Consider the following 20,054-nt stretch of genomic DNA (forward strand, 5'->3'; position numbering starts at 1 on the left):
GTGGAGAGAAACAGGTAACATTTCAGGTCCAGTGACCCTTCTTCAGAACGGATTGTGGCTAGGAAAGGTTGGTAAATGTGTTAAAGAAGGGGTGGGGGAGGGGTAGGAGTTAACGATAGGTGGAGATGGAGTCCAGAGAGAGAGGGAGAGAGGACAACAGTTGCCCAAACAAAGGAATGGGTAAATGTCAGCCTGAGAGAATGAATAGCTACTAATGGGGACCATTAGTAGGTGACAATGTCTTGGTTGTGGTAGCAGTCCATGTGATGACAAGACCCATTGTGTAGGGGTTGGAAGAAAGTGTTCAGGCCCTAAAATTGCTGAACTCAATATTGAGCACTGCACAAAAACCAAAAGAACTGCGGATGCTGTAAATCAAGATGAAAAACAAAGTTGCTGGAAAAGTTCAGCAGGTCTGGCAGCATCTGTGAAGGAAAAAACAGAATTAACGTTTCGGGTCCAGTGACCCTTCCTCAGCACTATAGCAAGCCTGAGACAGAGATGTTGGCCAGGGATCAAGGCAGTGTGTTGAAGTGGCAGACAACCAGAAGCTCAGTTTTGTAGACAGAACATAGGTGTTCTCTGAAGCGGTTGCCCAGTCTGCATTTTGTCTCCCCAACATTGATTTAAGACGATTGGCAAAAGAACTAATGGCAACATGAGTAAAAATGTTTCCAATGCAGCACGTGGCTGAAATTTGGAGTGTGCTGCCTGAGAGAGTGGTGGAAGCAGATTCAATTGTGGCTTTCAAATGGGAACTGGATAGGCACCTGAAGGTAAAGAGTGGGGCCAACTTTGTAGATGCTGCCAGATCTGTTGAATATTTCCAGCTTTGTTTCAATTTCACATTCCCGGCATACAGCGTATTCTGCTTATGTGTTAGAATGCTGCTGCGTTGAAACAAGATTAAGTAGCTAGTTTGGGATAACCAGATTAAATGGCAACATAAATAGATGAAGTTTCAGGGCACCTCAGTGCATTTCAAAGGCATCATTTCTTATTCATGGGGACTGTGCATTCAGCCATGCACACTGCCTCACATCTATTCTTCTTGTAGTAAATCATTTCTCTGATTTGTTCTGGCAGGCTCATCGACTCCCAGATCTGTCTCAATTATTTAATCCTGTCGTAGGTTTTCATAAAAGAAATGAGAGGCAGTGTACACAGCTGATTGACTGAATTTTTTTTGCAGATTGGCAGCATTGATCCCATAGCAATTTTTTCCCTCCTTAAATTCTCTCTTGGAAGAAAAGTTTGCATTTCTACAGTGCTATCCACATTGGCAGGGCATTCCAAAGCTTTCTGCGCCCAAAGAAGTCCTTTCTTGGCATCCGGTCACTATTAGTCACGGAGGAACTGGGGCAGCCAACTAATGCACTAGCTCCCAGTGTGATAAAGGATCAGATAATCTGATTATGTTGACTTTGGTTGACGGACAGAACACTGGGACTCTTGTGGTACAGTGGTAGTGCCCCTACCTCCAAACCAGGAGTCCTGGGTTCAAGTCCTAACTGCTTCAGAAGAGTGTAATAACATTTCTGAACAATTTGATTAGGAAAATATCTGCACAGAGCACTAGGCAGAACTCTGGCTTGAACTAAGGAATCTTACACATCTACCTCGGTGGACTGCTGGGCCTTGGTTTAATGTCTTCCTGTTAGTCACTGGGAATTTCATTTTTTAAAAAAAATTTATCAGTATCTAAATGCATCCTTCCAACGATCACATTGCAGTTTGTAGGAGCTTCCTACGCACCAATTGACTGCCATTCTTTCCTGCTACCGAGACCACACTACAAAAGCACTAGCTGCAATGTACTTTGGGATCACAAAAATTGCATGTCTTCCTTTTTCGGGGATGTTGAGAAACTCTGAAAAAGAGACAGAGGATCAGAGAGAGGCACAGGTTGAGGGAGAAAGAGCGCTACACTAAATAGACTCTTAATCTGTACTTTAAATGCCTTGTACTGAGAAAACAGAGTCTGTTCAGCCGAACATAGTAGCGTGCAGCAGTATTTATGCAGAAAGTGTGTCACAAACCCACATCATTGTGTGGAATTATGAAAGGTTTAAAAAAAGAACCTGAATGTATTATGGTATTAGAGTCCTCTAGCTAGCATTTCATTCTTATAAATCAATCAATTATATCAAATCACACAAGCACAGTGAAAATCCTGTGGAGCAAATAGGAAATATTGCAGCTAGGTAATTAATTGTTAAGTCCTCAGGTTTCTTGCTTAATATAAGTCTTAATTATGAGTGTCATGCAAAGCTCAGAAACGGAATCTATAGATGAATGTTTTGTCCCTGCCTTTATTGCTCTGGGATTTAGGGGTGTGTGTGTTGGCCCTGGAGCCTAGAGAAGGGATGGTTGACGTTCTTTGTGGCTGTCACCTTTCATATGTCTGTTACTTAAATTGTCATTCACTGCATTCTCCATAAATTGTTCAGTCACCTCACAATTTGAAGTGAATGAGGCAGTGAGGCATAAAGTGCAGTACAGTAACTCTTTTATTCTTAATTTCAAGCCCCACTCAAACCAGTCTTCCATCCATTGACTCCATCTATACTTCCAGCTGCCTCAGGAAAGCAACCACCATAATCAAAGACCCCTCCCACCCTGATTGTACTCTCATCCGCTCTCTTCCGTCAGGCAGAAGATAAAGAAGTTTAGATTCAAGAACAGCTTCTTCCCTGCTGTTATTAGAATGGACCTCTCAAATTTTAAATTTAATGTTGATCTCACCGCCTGTGCAACTTCTCTGCAGCCATTACATTGTGTTCTTCGCTCTGTTCTATTACCCTAATGCACTTTGTATGGTACGATCTGCCTTGTACTGCACACGAAACAAAACTTTTCACTGTACCTAGGTACATGTGACAATAATAAATCTCATGAAATCATTCCATCACCAGTCCCAGTGTGATGTGAAGTTTTCTTTTCAATATTGACTTTTTCTAGTCCAGTTTTCTGCCCTCCTCTCTCCTGCGATTTCTGAGTCTTGCTGGGTTAAGGGACTATCAACAGCCCACCAACCTCTATCTCACGAGTGGGTTGTCAGCCACACATTACAGCAACAACTTCATTTAATGCAGCGTTTTTAAACAGTGTGAAATGTCTCAAGCTGCTTGAGATGAATTTAGCACCGAGTCACAGGAGTTGTAAAGTGAGATGGTTAAATGTTTGGTCAAAGAGGTAGAATCTAAGGAGGAGTTTAAAGGAGAAGTGGTGGAGTGGTTTGTGAATGAAATTCCAGAGCTTAGTCCTAGACAGCTGAAGGCATAGCCACCAATGGTGGGTAAAGGAAATGGGGGATTGCAGAAGAGGCCAGAATTGGAGGAGAGCAACATTTAATCATTAATTATCATAACTGAATTCAATCTGCCCTGTTGTCAATACAGCCACAATGGGGCATGCTTCATTATGAATGGGCACCACAGACAACTTTTCTCCAGTTGTAACCAGGGGTACCTCATCACAGTTGCAGATTGCAAACTTTTTCTCAAAGTGAAACACAGCAGGTTAGATAACAAGGTGTGGAGCTGGATGAACACAGCAGGCCAGGCAGCATCAGAGGAGCAGGAAAGCTGACGTTTCGGGTCTGGACCCTTCTTCAGAAATGGGGGAGAAGAAGGGGACTCTGGAATAAATAGAGAGACCAGCTCTAGATTCTCCAGTATCGGCAGTCCCTACTATCTCTGAGTGAGTTTTAACCCCACTGCAAAGCCTCTTCTATGGATGCCTACCTTGAAGAAGTTACCCTCCTTCCTCCGGAAAGACCTCAGTGGATCTCTCTATGTATTCCAGAGTCCCGTGCTCCTCCCCCATTTCTGAAGAAGGGTCCAGACCCGAAACGTCAGCTTTCCTGCTCCTCTGATGCTGCTTGGCCTGCTTTGTTCATCCAGTTCTACACCTTGTTATCTCAGATTCTCCAGCATCTGCAGTTCCTACTATCTCACAGCAGGTTAGGGTTTTGTCTGAAATAAATAACTTGCATTTATATAACGCCTTTCATAAACTCTGGACATTCCAAAGTGCTTTTATAATCAGTGAAGTACTTTTGAACTGTAGTCACTCCTGTAACATAGGAAACACAGCAGTCAATTTGCACACAGGCAGGTCGCACAAACAACAGTGAAAAATGACGAGATAATCTGTGTTCATGATGTTGGTTAGGGGATAAATATCGATGAAGACTGCAGGAAAAACAGCTTGGTTGTACATCAAAATAGTGTCTTGCAATTTCTTACAAATGGGACCTTAGTTTCATATCTTATTTAAATAATGGCATCTCAGCCACTGCAGCACTCCTTCAGCACTGCACTGATCTTTCAGCCTGGATTATATACTGTTGGATCTGCATTCGGATGTGATAGCCTACACATTTTTACTTTGAAGTGATACAGATAATCACCAAGCTGTTTTCTCAAGCAGGTAAATATAAAATGTCGCTGAAAGAAAAGATCCACACAGGTAAATCATCACCTTAAACATAACTATGTCTTTATTAGACTTGCTCACGTGGACCTCCTTGAACACAAAAGTTGAGACTAGATCTCAGAAGTGTGGTGTCACTAACTTTCAACCTAAGAAAGATAGACCTGAATCTTTTTTTCTAAACAGCGAAAAACTGGGGAAGAGTTGAGAATCAGTGAGATTTGGTGGATCCAAGTTGAGAGAAATCAGTAAAGGCTAGGGATACATATAAAAAAGAATGCAAATATCTAATGGAATGTAGGCCTTTGTCTCAAGATGCTGGATTACTAACGGGTGGAAATGACTTTACAGCTGAGAAGAATGCTGGTCAGGCAGACTGCCTCTTCCACTTCCAGGAACTGTTCCTCAGGAAGAACAGACTGGCCTTTGAAGGGATATGGCACAACTAAACCAAGTGGGTTCAATTAGGTGTGGGCAAGTTGCATAGATGAGATTTGCATTCCCCTGAGTAGGAAAGATGATCTAATTTGGATGATTAAAAAGGGATGTGATAGGGTCGATAGAGAGAAACCACTGGTGAGCAAGACCAGAACAAGGGGGCATAAGCCTAAAACTAGAGCTAGACCATTCAAGGGTAATGTCAAAAAGTACTTCTTCACACAAACAGCCAGTGGAAGTACAAAACTCTGTCGCTCTTAAACCATGTGGAGGTTGGGTGGAGGAGTGGGGAGTGAGAGGAGGCGGTCTCGATTGAAAATTTTAAAACTAAGAATGGCCTCCTCTTCCTATGTGGACCTTCAACAGTGGCTAGATTCTGGTGTTAAAGATCTTCCTTTGCCATTCTCTTCTGTGCCTTGTAAACATGAACATCTTTCTCAGTGTCGTAGTGGACTTTCTCCACCACGAAGCGACTCCCAAGCATCTGCAAGAAGTTCTGGTCTCGCTCGTAACGGATGCGGCAGGACAGCAGGATTGTAGTCTCCTCAGAGCTGAGATATTCTAACGTCTCCAGCAGGGCCGGGAATGCCTCCTCCAGGTAAACCACGTCTGCCCCAAGGACCACATCGTAGCTGCCCGGGTCGAACTGGTCTAGGTTCACCCCCCAGTTCAGCTCCCTGGCTCGTGCCTTGGTCCGCAGGTCAGGGGGAATGTTTTCTTGGAGATTAGACTCGAGGAACTGTAACGCCACCTCCCTGTCAGTGACTGTTACGTCGGCACCTATTTTAAGACAAACGAGGAAAACAAAAATTTTTGTCTTCAAAGTATGTCGTTCGTTTTCAGGTGAAGGGTGTGAAATTAAACATTTCTTTTCCTTCCACAAGCAAACACCCACCAATGCACCAGCTTACTGCTATTTAAAAACCTTGATTCTAACCAAACGCCCCAAGGTGACTCACCATTAAGGGAGGGGATGGAAGTGGGGCAAGGTGGCAAGGGGAAATTATACTGAGCAAGTCAGGAGGGAAAGTGACTGATGGCTCAACTAAAAGGTAATGAGAAAATGACAACTGAGCACAGTACTGAATGACTGCCAGAGACTTCGGTATCCTAGCCAATGCTCAGCACCCAACCAATATCACTAAAACACATTGACCGTTATGTTTCTGGCTATGAACAGATTGTTTGTGGCGTTTCCTACTTAGCAACAGTTACGGCACTTCAACAAGTGCTCCATTGCTTCTAATGATGTGGAGGTGCCAGCTTTGGACTGGGGTGGATAAGGTCAGAAGTCTCACGACACCAGGTTATAGTCCAACAGGTTTATTTGGAATCACAAGCTTTCACAGTGCAGCCCTTACTGCATCTGACAAAGGAGCAGCACTCTGAAAGCTTGTGATTTCAAACAAACTTGTTGGACTATAACCTCGTGTTGTGTGACTTCTGTCCTGGTTGTAAAGCACTTTGGCTGATCTTGAGATCATCAGATGTGCTAGAGAAATGTTAATCTTTGTAACTCGTCTTTGCCTAGCAAGCTGTCAGTCTGCACATTGTCTCATGTCGGAAATTTCCTACTTCATAATCATTTAAACTTAAAGTCAACTTAAGGACACTCTAAACATTTGCTCAATTCCTCCCTGCAGAAAGGAGTCAACGGTTTATACTTTAATGCACATCTTTGTACAATAACATGAGATGTGGTTTCAGTAACATGGGTATAACAAATAATGGTAACCCACTACCTACCTAGCAATGCTGCAACTATTCCAACTAATCCGGTACCCGCTCCCAGTTCTATCACAGTGCGGTCTTGTAGCTGGATTGTTCCCAGTTCAAGGTATGTGCAAAGTACAATGGCCTGAAACACAGAAGGAAAGACCTCTTTTAGCCTCGATTTCCTTTGTCAATTAAAAACAGAAGATGCTGGAAATGCTCAACACGTCAGGCAGCATCTGCGGAGAGCTGATGCTGCCTGACAGTCTGAATTTTTCCAGCATTTTTTTAATTTCCCTTATGAATACTTGGAGGAAGTTTTCATTCATGTTCTTCACTATTTCATGTTGAACCTCAATTCCATACCTGTTTTAAAGTTTTCACCCTTTCTCTGACGCCTTCTTATTATTGCAGTTTTTTTTTCTACCGGTACGCTTAGTCTCACTCCATCACTATTTAAAGCTCAGAGATAGCCCATTTAAAATAGCAATGAGGCAAAATGTTTCCTCTGTGAGGTTTTAGGACTCTCTTCCCGTGAAGATAGTGAAAGCAGAATCCTTGAATATTTTTCAGGCAGAAGTCGATAGATTATTTCTAAGCAAGGGGTTGAAATGTTATTAGGGGTAGGCAGGAGTGAGGATATGAGGTACAAACAGATGAGCCACGATCTTATTGAATGGTATAGCAAGCTTGAGGTGCTTGACCTATTCCTGCTTCTTGTTTGTATGCTTGTTAAAATAACCTGCCAAATAAGATACTAAACCAGGTTTCCTTGGTTGTGGCCTTAAGAAGCTCATCCATATACGGAGTACTCGTCTGTTACTTACTGCATCCCACACTACAGCTGCTACACCGAGCTGATTCCAATTCTGTCTGATCACTATGTCTCGCTTGGCATAGTGAAAGGTTGCTGATGGTTCATGGAACTTCCGGAGTCCAGGAATCATGGCACCATCGTACGGCAGCAAAGCCATTATGTTCCAGTCCTGAATATCATGCACACTGTAAAACTAAGAAAGAAAGACAGGCATTTGTACAGGGTCTTTCACAGTGTCAGGCTACCCTAAAGTGTTTCACAATCACTTGTGTGATGAGTGCAGTTCCAACAACACGTAAGAAAATCAACACTGTGCAGGACAAAGCAGCTCACTTGTTTGGCATGCCACCCACCAAAGTTTACCTCCCAAATTTTGTTGGGCAGCACCTTTCGAACCCGCTACCTCTCCCACTCGGAAGAACAAGGGCCACCTCCTGCAAGTTCCCCTCCCAATCTCACGTCGTGCTAATTTGGAAATTTATCACCGTTCCTTTGGTGTCAATGGGTCAAACTCCTGGGACTCCCTTCCTAACCGCACTGTGGATGTAGCTACAGCCCAAGGTCTGCAGCAGTTCAAGAAGGAGGCATCCCACATTCTCATGGACAGCTACAGATGGGCAGCAAATGTTGGCCTTGCCAGCAATGCCACTATCCCATGAACAAAACACACTAGAATACTTTAGAAGTGCAGACACCACTATAATTTAGAAAACGCTGCAGCTAATTTGCACACAACAAGCCATCACAAACAGCAACATGACTGTGGCTGCCTTATCTGCTTTAGTAATGGAGGGCAACTCCCTCACCTTGGTGTGGGGACAAAGCTTGGCTTAATGCCTCCTTCAAAAGACAACACATTGAATAGTGCAGTGCTCCAGGTGATTCTGGGGCTGTTTTGGGATCCCTGAAGCATGAGGTTGTCACAAATACAGTTAAAATAAAATAGAATAAAAAATAATAATTGTGAAACGTAAACTAAAATTGCTGGAAATATTCAGCAGGTCTGGCAGAATCTGTGGAGAGAGAAAGAGTTAATGTTGCCGGTTGATGACTTTTCAAGAAAATAATTGATTTATATGGTCTACAGCTAACTATGTCTTACATTGTTTAGAAATGACGGCACATTGACAACTTGAATTATAAAGAATTAATGGATTTTACTTTACAGGAACCTATCTGCAATTTCTATAATTAAGTACATATTTCTATTCTTCCATAATTACACTAACAGTTTTAAAGATAGTGCCTCTTCCCCAAGTGTAACCTCGCTGCAACACGTTTCCTATCACAGACTGTCAATAACATCCCTTTCATCATAACACAACATATGCTCTGTTTCTCTGAAACGCCAAAAAGTTTTGTAGTGAGACATAGGAAATAGCAGAACACAGCAAAATAATGCAAATGGCTACAGCAGGATAAAATCTTCCAGTAACAACAGTTTCTGCTTTGCCATTCTTGCCATTCTGTTGTGACTGTTTGCACCCTTTGTTTCTACACTTGTTCCATTATTCCCCGACATGGGATTTGACGCAGCTCCACAGTCAGTGGCGGGGGCCAAAAGGAAAGGGGAGGCCAGGCAGCTGCTGAAGTAGGAGGGAGGGAGTTTACCAGTAGCCGTCTTCCTCTTTAATCATGGAGAACAAACACAACCTGCTCACTGGGGTGAGGCTCTGTCTTGCTATTAGCTCATAATCTCCCTTTATATTTAGGGGAGGTGATGGTGCAGTAGTAGTGTTATAGGAAGGATATTATTAAGATAGGAAGGGTTCAGAAGAGATATACTGTGATGTTGCCAGGTATGGAAGGTTTGAGTTGTAAAGAAAGGCCGGATTGGCTGGGACTTTTTTCACTGGAACTTCAGAAGTTGAGAGGTCATCTTATAGAGGTTTATAAAATCATGAGGGGTATAGATACAGTTAATGGAAGGTGTCTTTTCCCTAGGATGGGGGATTTCAAGACTAGGGGGCATATTTTCAAGAACAGAGGAGAGAGATTTAAAAATGACATGAGCGGTAAATTTTGTACACAGAGGTTGGTTCGTGTGTGGAATGAACTTCCTGATGAAGTGGTGGATGCGGGTAAAGTTATAATGTTTAAAATACATTTAGATAAGTACATGAATAGGAGAGGTTTGGAGGGATATGGGGCAGGAGCAGGCAGGTGGGACTAGTTTAGTTTGGCAACATGGTTGGCATGGACTGGTTGGACCGAAGGGTCTGTTTCCATGATATATAACTCTATGACGAGCAATCCAGAGACCCAGCCTAATGCTCTGGGAACATGGGTACAAACCCCATCATGTCAAATGATGAAATTTGAATTCAGCAAAAAGAAAATTTGGAATTAAAAGCTTAATTATAACCATTGTCAACTGTTGTAAAAAAGAATTCAGCTAATTCACTAATTTAGGGAAGGAAAGCTGCTGCCCTAACCTGATCTGGTCTACATGTGGCTACAGATCCATGGCAATGTGGTTGACTCTTAATTACTCATTGAAACGGCCTTGGCCAGCCACTTAGTTCAGGGACCGATTAGAAATGGACAATAAATAGCTAGCCCAGCTATTAAACGACAAATCGTATTAATGAATTAAGGAAACTCCTACGCAATTTATGTTCTGTGATCTCTTCTTTAAAATTCTTAGTACCTGTACGCCCCTCCGCCCCTACCACAACCTCCTGCAATACCAAGCATTTTAGGGCTTTTAGAAAAAGACTTTCAATATAGCACCTTTCATGATCTCAAGTCTTTACGAAACATTTACACCAAATTATGTTCTTCTGTGCCACAACGATATACTTATCACTTATTTTTGGAGATGTATTGATGGGAAATTTAAGATTCTTTGGGGAGGGTCAGGAGGGAGAACAGATTTACTTTTGAAGTTGTGGATTCAGTGCATATTTGCAGGCGGATTACATTGCATGCCTCTGTATTCGGATACACTAAGATTTGTCTATTCCATTAAAATATTGTCTCACCTGGTGTTTTTGAGCTTTTACCAACATTTCACCAATCTTCTAGTTGCCAACCTCCTGATATCAACCTCCTTAAACTTGAGTTCATCCAAAACTCTGCCGCTCATCTTCTTCCTTGCAGCAAGTCCTATTTCACACCTTCACCACTGTGCTTGTTGACCTACTTTGGCTTATTACCCTGCAACAGCTTGAATTTCAAATCCCTCTTCAGCTTAACCCTTCTCCTCGCACCCTAACCTCCTCCAGCCCTGCAATCCTCCAAAATCTCTGCGCTCCTCTAATTCTGGCCTGTTGTGCACCTCTGATTTTAATTGTTACACAAATGATGGACATGCCTTTGGCTGCCTACACTGGAATTCCCTCTGTAAACATCATGGTTTTCCTGGCACCAACCCTCCTTCAAAACTAATTTGCTCATTAGTAAAGCTTATATTCAGTTGTCCTAATATCACCTCAGATGGCTCAGCATTAAATGTTGCTTGATAATGCTCTAGAGAAATGTCATGTTTCATTTACTACCTTAAAGGCATTTTATAAATGCAAGCTGTTGTTATAATATAGGAAGCATAGCAGCCAATTTCCGCACAGCAAGTTCTAACAAACAATAGTACAATAACTACCTGGCTGTCTGTTCTTGTTATGCTGATTGAGGGATAAGTATTGGCCAGGACCCTAGGGAGAACTCCCAGCTCATCTTCAAAATATGTTGCACTCAGAAGAGAGCAGAGAAAGCGGCCTTGGTCCCACCTGATAAATTGCACAACAAGACCTAACATATGCTTATATGGCTCAGTGTCAAACTTTGTCTTGTGATGTTTCTGTGAAGTGCCTTGGGACATTTTATTATTGTAAAGGCGCTAAATAAGGACATATTGTTTAAAAATGGCTCCTCTTATGCAGTTCTGCTCAGGCCTCTGAAGTGGGACCTAAAACCACAATCTGTTAAAACAAAGTGTTACCACGTGTCATGGCTAAGGAGGGCATGATATAAAGCTGTCACTACCTTCCTCCTTGGGTGAGACACTTTACAGTCCCAGAAAACCAAATTAAAATTGAGTTATATGTGGAAACAAAACAAGGCATTCTCATACAACAGACTGAAAACCAGACAGGTGACAACTCTTTACACAAAGACCCTACAACCATGTTAGTAAAGAGAAGCTAATGCAAAGGCAGAGTTTTGAATATTTGAGGAGTGGGGTGGGGGGATTCTTTCTGGCTGAAAAGCACTTTGGGATAGCCTGAAGTTGTGAAAGGCACATTACAAATATTATTTATTTCTATGACAAATCAACTCTGCATTTGTATTTTTGCATATTCTTCAATATGAATTAGGAAATTGGACTCCAGTCCTCAATTTGAGTAAGAATACATGATAACATCCATATTGCCTCAATAATTCCTTTGCTGATTCATCTTAATGAATAGTGGGTTTGCTACATCTGGTTGCTCCACTCTTCCCCTCTACCAATAAACCTGCTATCTTCCTCTGTTTCAACTATTTATTAAGTTTTCCCTTTAAAGATGCAATGGTTGTGGCTCAACATCTTCCTGAAGCAAAGTATTTCTCACTCCAGTAATGCTTTGTATTAAAATAAAACTATATCTCTCCCCATCCCCTTCCTGGAAATTTATTTTTTTAGTATTGTTAGCTCCAGTTTATGTTATCTTTTATACCCTTTAGTTTGTGCACAATAATTTAGCAGAGGAAAATATATATTTATTTTATCCATCTCCAAGCTGAAAATCCCTGCATGTTTTGAGGGCAGCAGGGTAGCTCAGTGGTTAGCACTGCTGCTTCACTGCACCAGGGACCCAAGTTCAATCCCAGCCTCAAGCGACCGTCTGTGTGGATTTTGCACATTTTCCCTCTGTCTGTGTGGGTTTCCTCCAGGTACTTGGGTTTCCTCCCACAGTCCAAAGATGTGCAGTTTAGGTGGATTGGCTATGCTAAATTTCCCATAGTGTCTAGGGTGGGAAATGCAAGGATAGGCTAAGGGGTGAGTCTGGATGGGATGCTCTATGGAGGGTTGGTGTAGACTCGATGGGCTGAATGGCCTACTTCAATGCTGTAAGGATTCTGTGACTTCTCTGTTTCTTAAGCTTTCTGCCAAGTTAAGTTTGTTTTATCTTATCTCACAAAACTTTGCCTTTACAAAACCAACATCTTTATCTTTAACTGCACATTATCCTTTGCATTCTAACAGTCACAATTGCTATTTCCCAACTGTTCTCCTACTCTCATGTCAGTTCTCTTTGCTGAACTTAATTTCCCAGAGTTAAATCAAGTAATGCTTCTTTTCTTGCTAGGCAATAGACATCGTATTCAAGGAAGCAGCCTTGAAGTCACTAAGCTGTGGAGGCTGGGACCACTTAACCAATAGAGATGGCAGTAATAGTAAAGAGTGATTTGATATTACTCATAAGAATGGGCTTTAACAGGTGACGTCATTGGATCACACCCCTCATTGCTATCCAGCATGATGCACATTAAGAAAGGAGTGAACCAAATTCAACCCTGAAGACCCTGATATTGAACAGCCTCATTGTTAAAATACAAATGAGCACAGTCACTTGGATGTGGGATACCAGTGCTTGTGGAATTGTTCAGGAGGGAGGAGTTAGTGGGTTTGGAAGAGGATGTGGGATTTTCATTTAAAAAGTGGAGACAATGGACTGAGAAAGTTAAAAAGAGTGGAAATATGTAGGTTCTGGATATTATTTTTGAACATACTGTTTTAAGTTTAAATTTATATTGAAAAACAAACAGAAGCCATCACACGGGAGCAGTTGGAAACTGTTTTCTAATTTTCTCTATCTGTAGAGTGAGTATATAGTATGAACATCAAATAGGTTTTATGGCAGTGTCTCAGGATAAACAAGGTGCAAGGTTCATCTGGAGATCAGAAAACATTAACATGTCCAATTCAATGGACATTTCACAACAGCAAAACGTCCCCACCCAATTCAGCCAGGGAAAAGCTGCCAGGCTTTTCTGTACAAGAGTGTGTGCGCGTGTCATGAACAGCTGTCTATGACACTTTGAAATTTTGCCAAGAAAAAAAAAGTGGGTGGACTTAAAGGGGAGGGGAAGCGCCTTTAATTCGCAACAATAAGAGCAGGTGATTGACATTGCTCTCGACCAATGGGGGTTGCGCATGGGTGATTGATGCCCACCACCACCAATGCAGATGGCGATGGTGATCGATTGGCTTAACGGTATCCAATCAGGGACGGGGCGGGGCTTCCGCTGGGCGGACCCCGTTGCCATGCCGGAGACCGGGGTCCAGGCGCGGCGCAAAATGGCGGAGAAATTCCGCGCGGCCAAATGAAGCTAAGGCCGCAGGGCTGAGGCGGGGATTCGAAGGCATCCAGGTGCCGTTGGGAGAGGTTGCCATTCACCAGAGGAGGAGAACGAAGATCCCCTTCCTCACCTGAGAGACGGCGACGTCGAGCGTGAGCGCTCCCCCTCCTCCTCCTTCTTTCCCCTCCCCTTCCCTTCCTTTCCCTCTCTGAAGGAAAACCCGCTCTTAGGCCGCAGGAGTCCTGGGGACGGGGGCTAAAAGTTTCACTCATTTTCAGAGACGATGGGAAACACCTTATCCTGTTGCGTGTCCCCCGGGGCAAGCCCCACGCTGTCAGGCCGCGGCGGGCTCCGGGGCCAGGAGCGGCAGCAGCAGAAGGAGCGGATCGACGCTTACCGAGTGGAGGCGGAGCTCCGGGAACCCGAGCCCAGCCCCGGAACCAATCTGCAGCACATCAGTGACAGGGAAGCGCCGGAAGGTGAGAACGGCGACACCGCGGGGCTGGTGGGAGGAGAGAGGCGGTAACACCGGTGATGTCGTTTCATCCCTGCGGAAAATCACGCTTATAATTGGTACCTAAAAGAGTTTGTGTATTATCTCATGGTTTCTGTATAATTTCTTCCTCTTACCTTGCCCGCGTGCCCACTTGAATGGGTCTTGCCGGAGCAGGATCATTTAATAGGTTCCTCATCTGGCTCTTTGTGATTCAAGAAGGTTGTGTCTTAAATCGCACCATACCAGACTGAGTGCATGTATCTGTAAATGCAAATTGAGAATGCCTGCCCTTGACATCGTGACAGCATTTCACTTAGTATCAAGGAACCCTAACAGAAGTGGATTCACTTGGAATCTGGGGGGGAAGTCAGTGCTGCTTGATGTCATACTTAGGACGAAGGAAGATGGTTTTTGAAGGTCAGTCATCTCAGTCTCAGGACATCACTGGAGATTCTCATGCTAGTGTCCTTGGCCTGACCATCTTTATCTGCATCATCAATGACCTTCCTTCAAGCATAAGGTCAGAACTGGGGATGTTCGCTTTTGATTGTACAATATTCAATACCATTTGTGACTCCTCAGATGCCAAAGTGTTCAATGTCCATATACAGCAAGATTTGGATGAAATTGGGGCTTGGGCTGATAAGTGGCATACACAATTTACATCACAGGAATCAGGCAAAGGCCATCTCCAAAAAAAGGAACCTAATTATTATTCCTTGATGTTCGTTGGCATTACTATTGCTGAATCCTCCACTGTGAGCATCCTGGGTGTTACTATTGACCAGAAACTGAATTCGACTAACCATATAAATACTGTGGCAATAGGAGCTAGCAATTCTGCAAGTGTTGCCTTAAAATTGCATGTCAGTATCAGGTATGTGAATTGGGTAATAGGGCAGGGACAGGAAAACTAATTTGTTTTGCCCTCTTTCCTTTGTTCTGGGTAACGTCAGGACTGGCTTTATCTGTGACGTTGGTTCAAATAGAATGTTAATCACTGATATGACCCACACATAAAGAATGGTCACTTGAGGGAAGAGACTAGAGTTTGGCTGGTGTCCGTGAGATTCCACATCCAACTTGAGTTAACAGATTCAGGACACAAGGGAGGAAATTTGAATGGCAAATTTACCTTCAAGTAAGAACCTGCTGAATGGTAATGTGTGTGTCTGTATGTGAAAGGTCATCGTTGAGGTACACAAACTATCCCAGTGATTAGAGTGCATTTTGGCCCAAAGCTTTTTTTTTTGAGTTTCTGCTTTCTTTAGCTCATTTCACTCTTGAAATTAAGCACATGTGTGATCCTGAGATACGTGAATTCTAGCCTGATTGATGTGTAAATATGTACAACAAGCGTCTCTAAGTGTCTCTCTGTAGGGAGATTATTGTAGTGTAATTTGCTATTCCTTTCAATGCCAGTGAATTTTAATGATGCATGATTCGAATTCCTGAAAGACATCTATTGGAAGCAGTTGTGTGTGTGTCATGAATAGCCTGACACGGAGCTGTTGATGTCAACAAAGTCCTTTTGTAGCTGCTTGCCATCAGCATGTCCTGCAATATGCTCCCTGGAGCACTTGGTTAATGTCCATATCCTACTTCTTTGTTAAATGCCTAACATTACTCCAGTGCCTATTACAATCTCAAGATGTCCCAAAGCACTTCGGCCAATGGAGCATTTTTAGAAGTAGTGACTGATGTATTGTAAGAAATACAACAGCTAATTTGCATATAACAAATAAGATTGTGACAATCACCAGATAATCTGATTTTGGAGATAGGTGGAGGCATAAATGTTGGATCGGATAGAATGATTACTCCCCTGCTCTTCTGCCATGAGATCCTTTACAGGCACCTCAGTTTAACATCTCATCCCAGAGTTGTCACTTATGACATTAAATATAGGAGTGGGGATGTCATGTTGAGTTTGTAGAGGACATTGGTGAGGCCTCTTCTGGAATACTGTCTAGTTCTGGTTGCCCACTTTTAGGAAGGATATTATTAAGCTCGAGAGAGTTTCAGAAGTGATTTACCAAGTTGTTGCCGGGTATTGAAGGTTTGATTTATAAATAAAGGCTGGATAGCCTGGGACTTTTTCACTGGAGCATTGCAGGTTGAGAGGCGACTTGATGGAAGTTTATAAAATAGTGATGGAGTTTATTGTTGTTGCCTTTTCCCTAGGATGGGGTATTTTAAGTCTCGGGGACACATATTTGAGGTGAGAGGAGAGAGATTTAAAAAAGACATGAGGGGCAAATTCTTTACACAGAGGATGGTTCACATTGCAATGTTTAAAAGACATTTGGACAAGTGTATGAATGAGAGAGGTTTGGAGGGATGTGGGCCGGGAGCAGGCAGGTGGGACTAATTTAGTTTGGGTTATGTTCGACATAGACTGGTCGGACCGAAGGGTCTGTTTCCATGTTGTGTGACTCTGTGACTAGACTCTTTGGATCATTTTCGTAAAGTGACAGCCTAGATTTTGTGCTCATTATCTCTGGAGTAGGACTAAAGTCTACAATCTTTAGATGCTGAGATGAGAATGCCACACTGAGCCACAGCTAACACTTGGAACGGCTAGTCTGAAAGTGCCTTTATATTTTTGATCTGCTTGCATTTTTAATGAATATTGTGCAGTATTCATGGGTCACCTTGAAGCAAAGAATGCACATAGATTGATAAGGAGAATTTTACATTCTTGCAGGACTTAATGAAAATTTTGACAACTACAAAAGACCATTTTAATTGCGCAATGATCATTAGTCTTAATGAAACAATGCCCGGTTAACTGAGAATGGGCTCAAACTGTCATTGTATTAGTTTAATTCTGTCTTGAGTTGATGCATTTGTGAGAATAAGGAGCTGCCAAAGGCAGAAGAAAACTGAGTGAAACAAATGCAAGTGTCGGCTTGATTCAGTTTCTCGGACTCTGGTCTCTCAGTTAAAATGTAGTTGGTTCAGGCCATTTGAGTGGATAAATTGGGTTCGCATCCCAAATTACTGTTTACAACTTGGCTGCTTTGTTTTCTACAATTTTAAAAGACGCTGCTAGACATGCCATCTTTTAGATGAACCATTAAACTGGATGTTCAGCCTCATCACGCTAAGCCCTCCAGTTCAGATAGATGCAGCAGACTCCAATGTACTATTTGTAAGGGAAACAAGTTATAGCAAACTTTCTCCCTCACTTAACTCCAGCAGAAATCGATTAACTGGTCATCATTAATTTGTTTTACTTAGGATGTTGCTGTACTGTAACTTGCTGGACTTGACTATATGACAACTGTAATTATGCTTCAGGTAACATTGACACAAGTACTTTGGATCATCCTAATGGTGTGAAAGATGCTACTTAACAGAAGTTTCAAAATCGTGTGAGGCATGCTAGGCAATGCTGAGATAGTACAGAAAAGATGGGATGCAAAACATACATGCAAACAAAAGTAATGAAGTTCTGTGAAAAGTGTTTAAAGTATGTATTATCAGCAAATTCAGTAAATATTGCATATAAAAAATCTACTGAAATCTGAGAGTTGTTATAATTTTCCATGCTGCTTGAATATCATTGTAAGGTCAAATGTTAGGTTCGTCGAGGGAGTTCAGAATTAAACTGATGCTGGAGATGTGATGATCAACTGCGCCGAGAATCTAAGAATGATAGGAAATGTATGTCTGGTTATTATTGAACAGTGAATTTGTTCTTCTGATTGGATGGGAGAAATAGAGTTGGAGTGGGTGTTCCATGCAATTCTCTCCCCTTGAGTTTTAAAAGTCAAGGGCAGGCTACTTTCTGCTTCCGGTCTTGTTCCAGGGAGAGATACACTTTTCTCAGTAACCTGATCCACTGTGTAGTATTTCAGTCACTTCTGGCTGGTGGGGGTGGGGGGTAAGCTGAGGGATATTTCCAAATGATACAGATTATACGTATGGTGAAAGAGAGTCTGCAGCTGGTTCTCTCTATGTCATTCTGAGACTGCAGGATGTAAAGTCCACTCTGCATGGTGGTGATTAGTTTAACTTCAAGGCATAGTTCAGATTCTGGTTGTCTTCCCGAATGTGAGCAGTGTGTGCAGATACCTGAACTGTAGGGGGAATTCTATAAGTGCGCTAAACTCGCAGAGCAGTTTTGCACTCTTCAGCATTATTTATACTTGTGCATAAGCAGGACTGGAAGGCTTTACCCGGGTATCTTTACAGAACCGTAAAAATATGCAGCACAGGAGGAGGCCATTCAGTCCATTTCTGCACCAGCTGACAAGTGCATATCTAACCTAATCCCATTTTCCAGTTTTTGGTCCAGAACTTTGTAGGTTACAGCATTTCAAGTGAATATCCAAGTGTAGATCAGTGGGCCGATAGAGGTCTATGTGGAAATTCCATTAAACGTTTTGAGGAAACAGAAATAACAAGGTGTAGAGCTGGATGAACACAGCAGGCCGAGCAGGAAAGCTGACGTTTCGGGCCTAGACCCTTCTTCAGAGAATTTCTGATTTTCTGAAGAAGGGTCTAGTCCCGAAACGTCAGCTTTCCTGCTCCTCTGAGGCTGCTTGGCCTGCTGTGTTCATCCAGCTCTACACCTTGTTATCTCAGATTCTCCAGCATCTGCAGTTCCTACTATCTCTGGAACGTTTTGAGGATTTGTATCTCTACCACCATTTCGGGCACTGAGTGCCAGATGGCTGTCACCTTCTGAATGAAAAGATTTCCTGTTGAATCTCCTCTAAACCTCCTATCTTTTACTCTGTATCTATACACCTTGACCTGGACCCCTCATCCAAGGGAATTAGGCTCCTTGTCCACTCTGTCTAGATCCCATTATCATTTTAATCACTTCTATTAGATTTCCCCTATGTCTACTTTGTTTCAAAGAAAGCAACCATAGTCTTTCCGTTAAAGTTCTCTAATCTCGGCAACATAATCTGCATCTCCATAAATCTCTCCTTATGCTGCCTAGTGCACTCTCATTTTTCTTATCATGAGGTGGCCAGAACTGCACACAGTACTCCAGCTGTACCTTAACCAGTGTTAGCATACAGTTGATCATAGAGTCCCTACAATACAGAAGGAGGCCATTCAGCCCATTGAGTCTGCACTGACCCTCCAAACAACAGCATCCCACCCTCCCCACCCCTTCACTTCATCGCTGTAACCCTGTATGAGGTTTTTTTTCTCAACCATGGCCAATCCACCTAATCTTTGGACTGTGGGAGAAAACCCGAGCACCCAGAGGAAACCCATGCAGACAAGGGGAGAACATGAGCAGTCTGGAGGTGAGGCCTGACGCAGACTGGTAGCAGGACCCGGCATGGTCTGCTTGAAGGATTACAATGCTGAACTTTTTATTTCTTTATTTTTTGAATTTATTCCTAAGATTTTTTTTTTTTTTTTACTTAAGATGACACTGTAAGTGGTGACTTTGTAAACTTTTCACTGCACTCGTGAGTACATGTGATAATAAATCTAATTCTAATTCTAATTCTAAAAAGCTCCACACAGACAGTCAGCCAAGGCTGGAGTCAAACCCATGTTCCTGGTGCTGTGAGGCAGCTGTGCTAACCACTTTGCCATTATGCTGTCTCCTCCAATTTCTCTTCCATTCCCATCTAAGTGAAAGTCTCTGGTTATAATATATTCACCAGCCCCACAAAGCTTTTAGTACATTGCCTGAATCACTTTATCAATTCACTCTAGTGAGTGCATGTCACCACTTGACAGTGGGGCCAGCATAAAGCCTGGACTGTGAAAATTGTTGACAAGTTGACTTTTCAGCTGATACTCTCTCCTCCTTGTGAGGGATGGTGAGGCCAATATAGAACCTAACTTCACTGCTGTGATCAGCTAGTTCAGCACTGACAAGCCTTGAAT

At 42.6% G+C, this 20,054-nt stretch overlaps 2 protein-coding genes across 5 annotated transcripts in view; one reads left to right on the forward strand and one right to left on the reverse strand.

Annotated features, from left to right (window-relative positions):
* Window positions 1-4,486: 4,486 nt before the first annotated feature.
* On the reverse strand, window positions 4,487-14,187 carry mettl21a (methyltransferase 21A, HSPA lysine). Of its 3 annotated transcripts, none has more exons than XM_020532416.2 (4): window positions 14,088-14,187; window positions 7,416-7,598; window positions 6,622-6,733; window positions 4,487-5,655 (listed from the first exon to the last, which is right to left on the reverse strand). In XM_020532416.2, the coding sequence occupies exons 2-4, from the start codon at window positions 7,560-7,562 to the stop codon at window positions 5,258-5,260; spliced, it is 657 nt and encodes a 218-aa protein (XP_020388005.1). In that variant the 5' UTR covers window positions 7,563-7,598; window positions 14,088-14,187; the 3' UTR covers window positions 4,487-5,257. The 3 variants fall into 3 exon arrangements, with proteins under 3 accessions (XP_020388005.1, XP_020388006.1, XP_048455509.1); XM_020532417.2 differs by having other exon boundaries at window positions 13,985-14,112; XM_048599552.1 differs by lacking the exon at window positions 14,088-14,187 and adding an exon at window positions 10,390-10,410.
* ccnyl1 (cyclin Y-like 1) overlaps window positions 13,629-20,054 on the forward strand; it is a 61,121-nt gene continuing 54,695 nt past the window's right edge. Inside the window, exon 1 of one of the 2 annotated variants that reach the window (XM_048599549.1) lies at window positions 13,629-14,169. In XM_048599549.1, the coding sequence (XP_048455506.1) occupies window positions 13,974-14,169 (196 nt within the window). In that variant the 5' untranslated portion in view covers window positions 13,629-13,973. Of the gene's footprint in view, window positions 14,264-20,054 lie in introns of both variants that reach the window. The other variant, XM_048599550.1, reaches the window with a different exon arrangement.

Source organism: Rhincodon typus, chromosome 7 (genome assembly GCF_021869965.1).
Source record: "Rhincodon typus isolate 14 chromosome 7, sRhiTyp1.1, whole genome shotgun sequence".
Classification (NCBI taxonomy): domain Eukaryota; kingdom Metazoa; phylum Chordata; class Chondrichthyes; order Orectolobiformes; family Rhincodontidae; genus Rhincodon; species Rhincodon typus.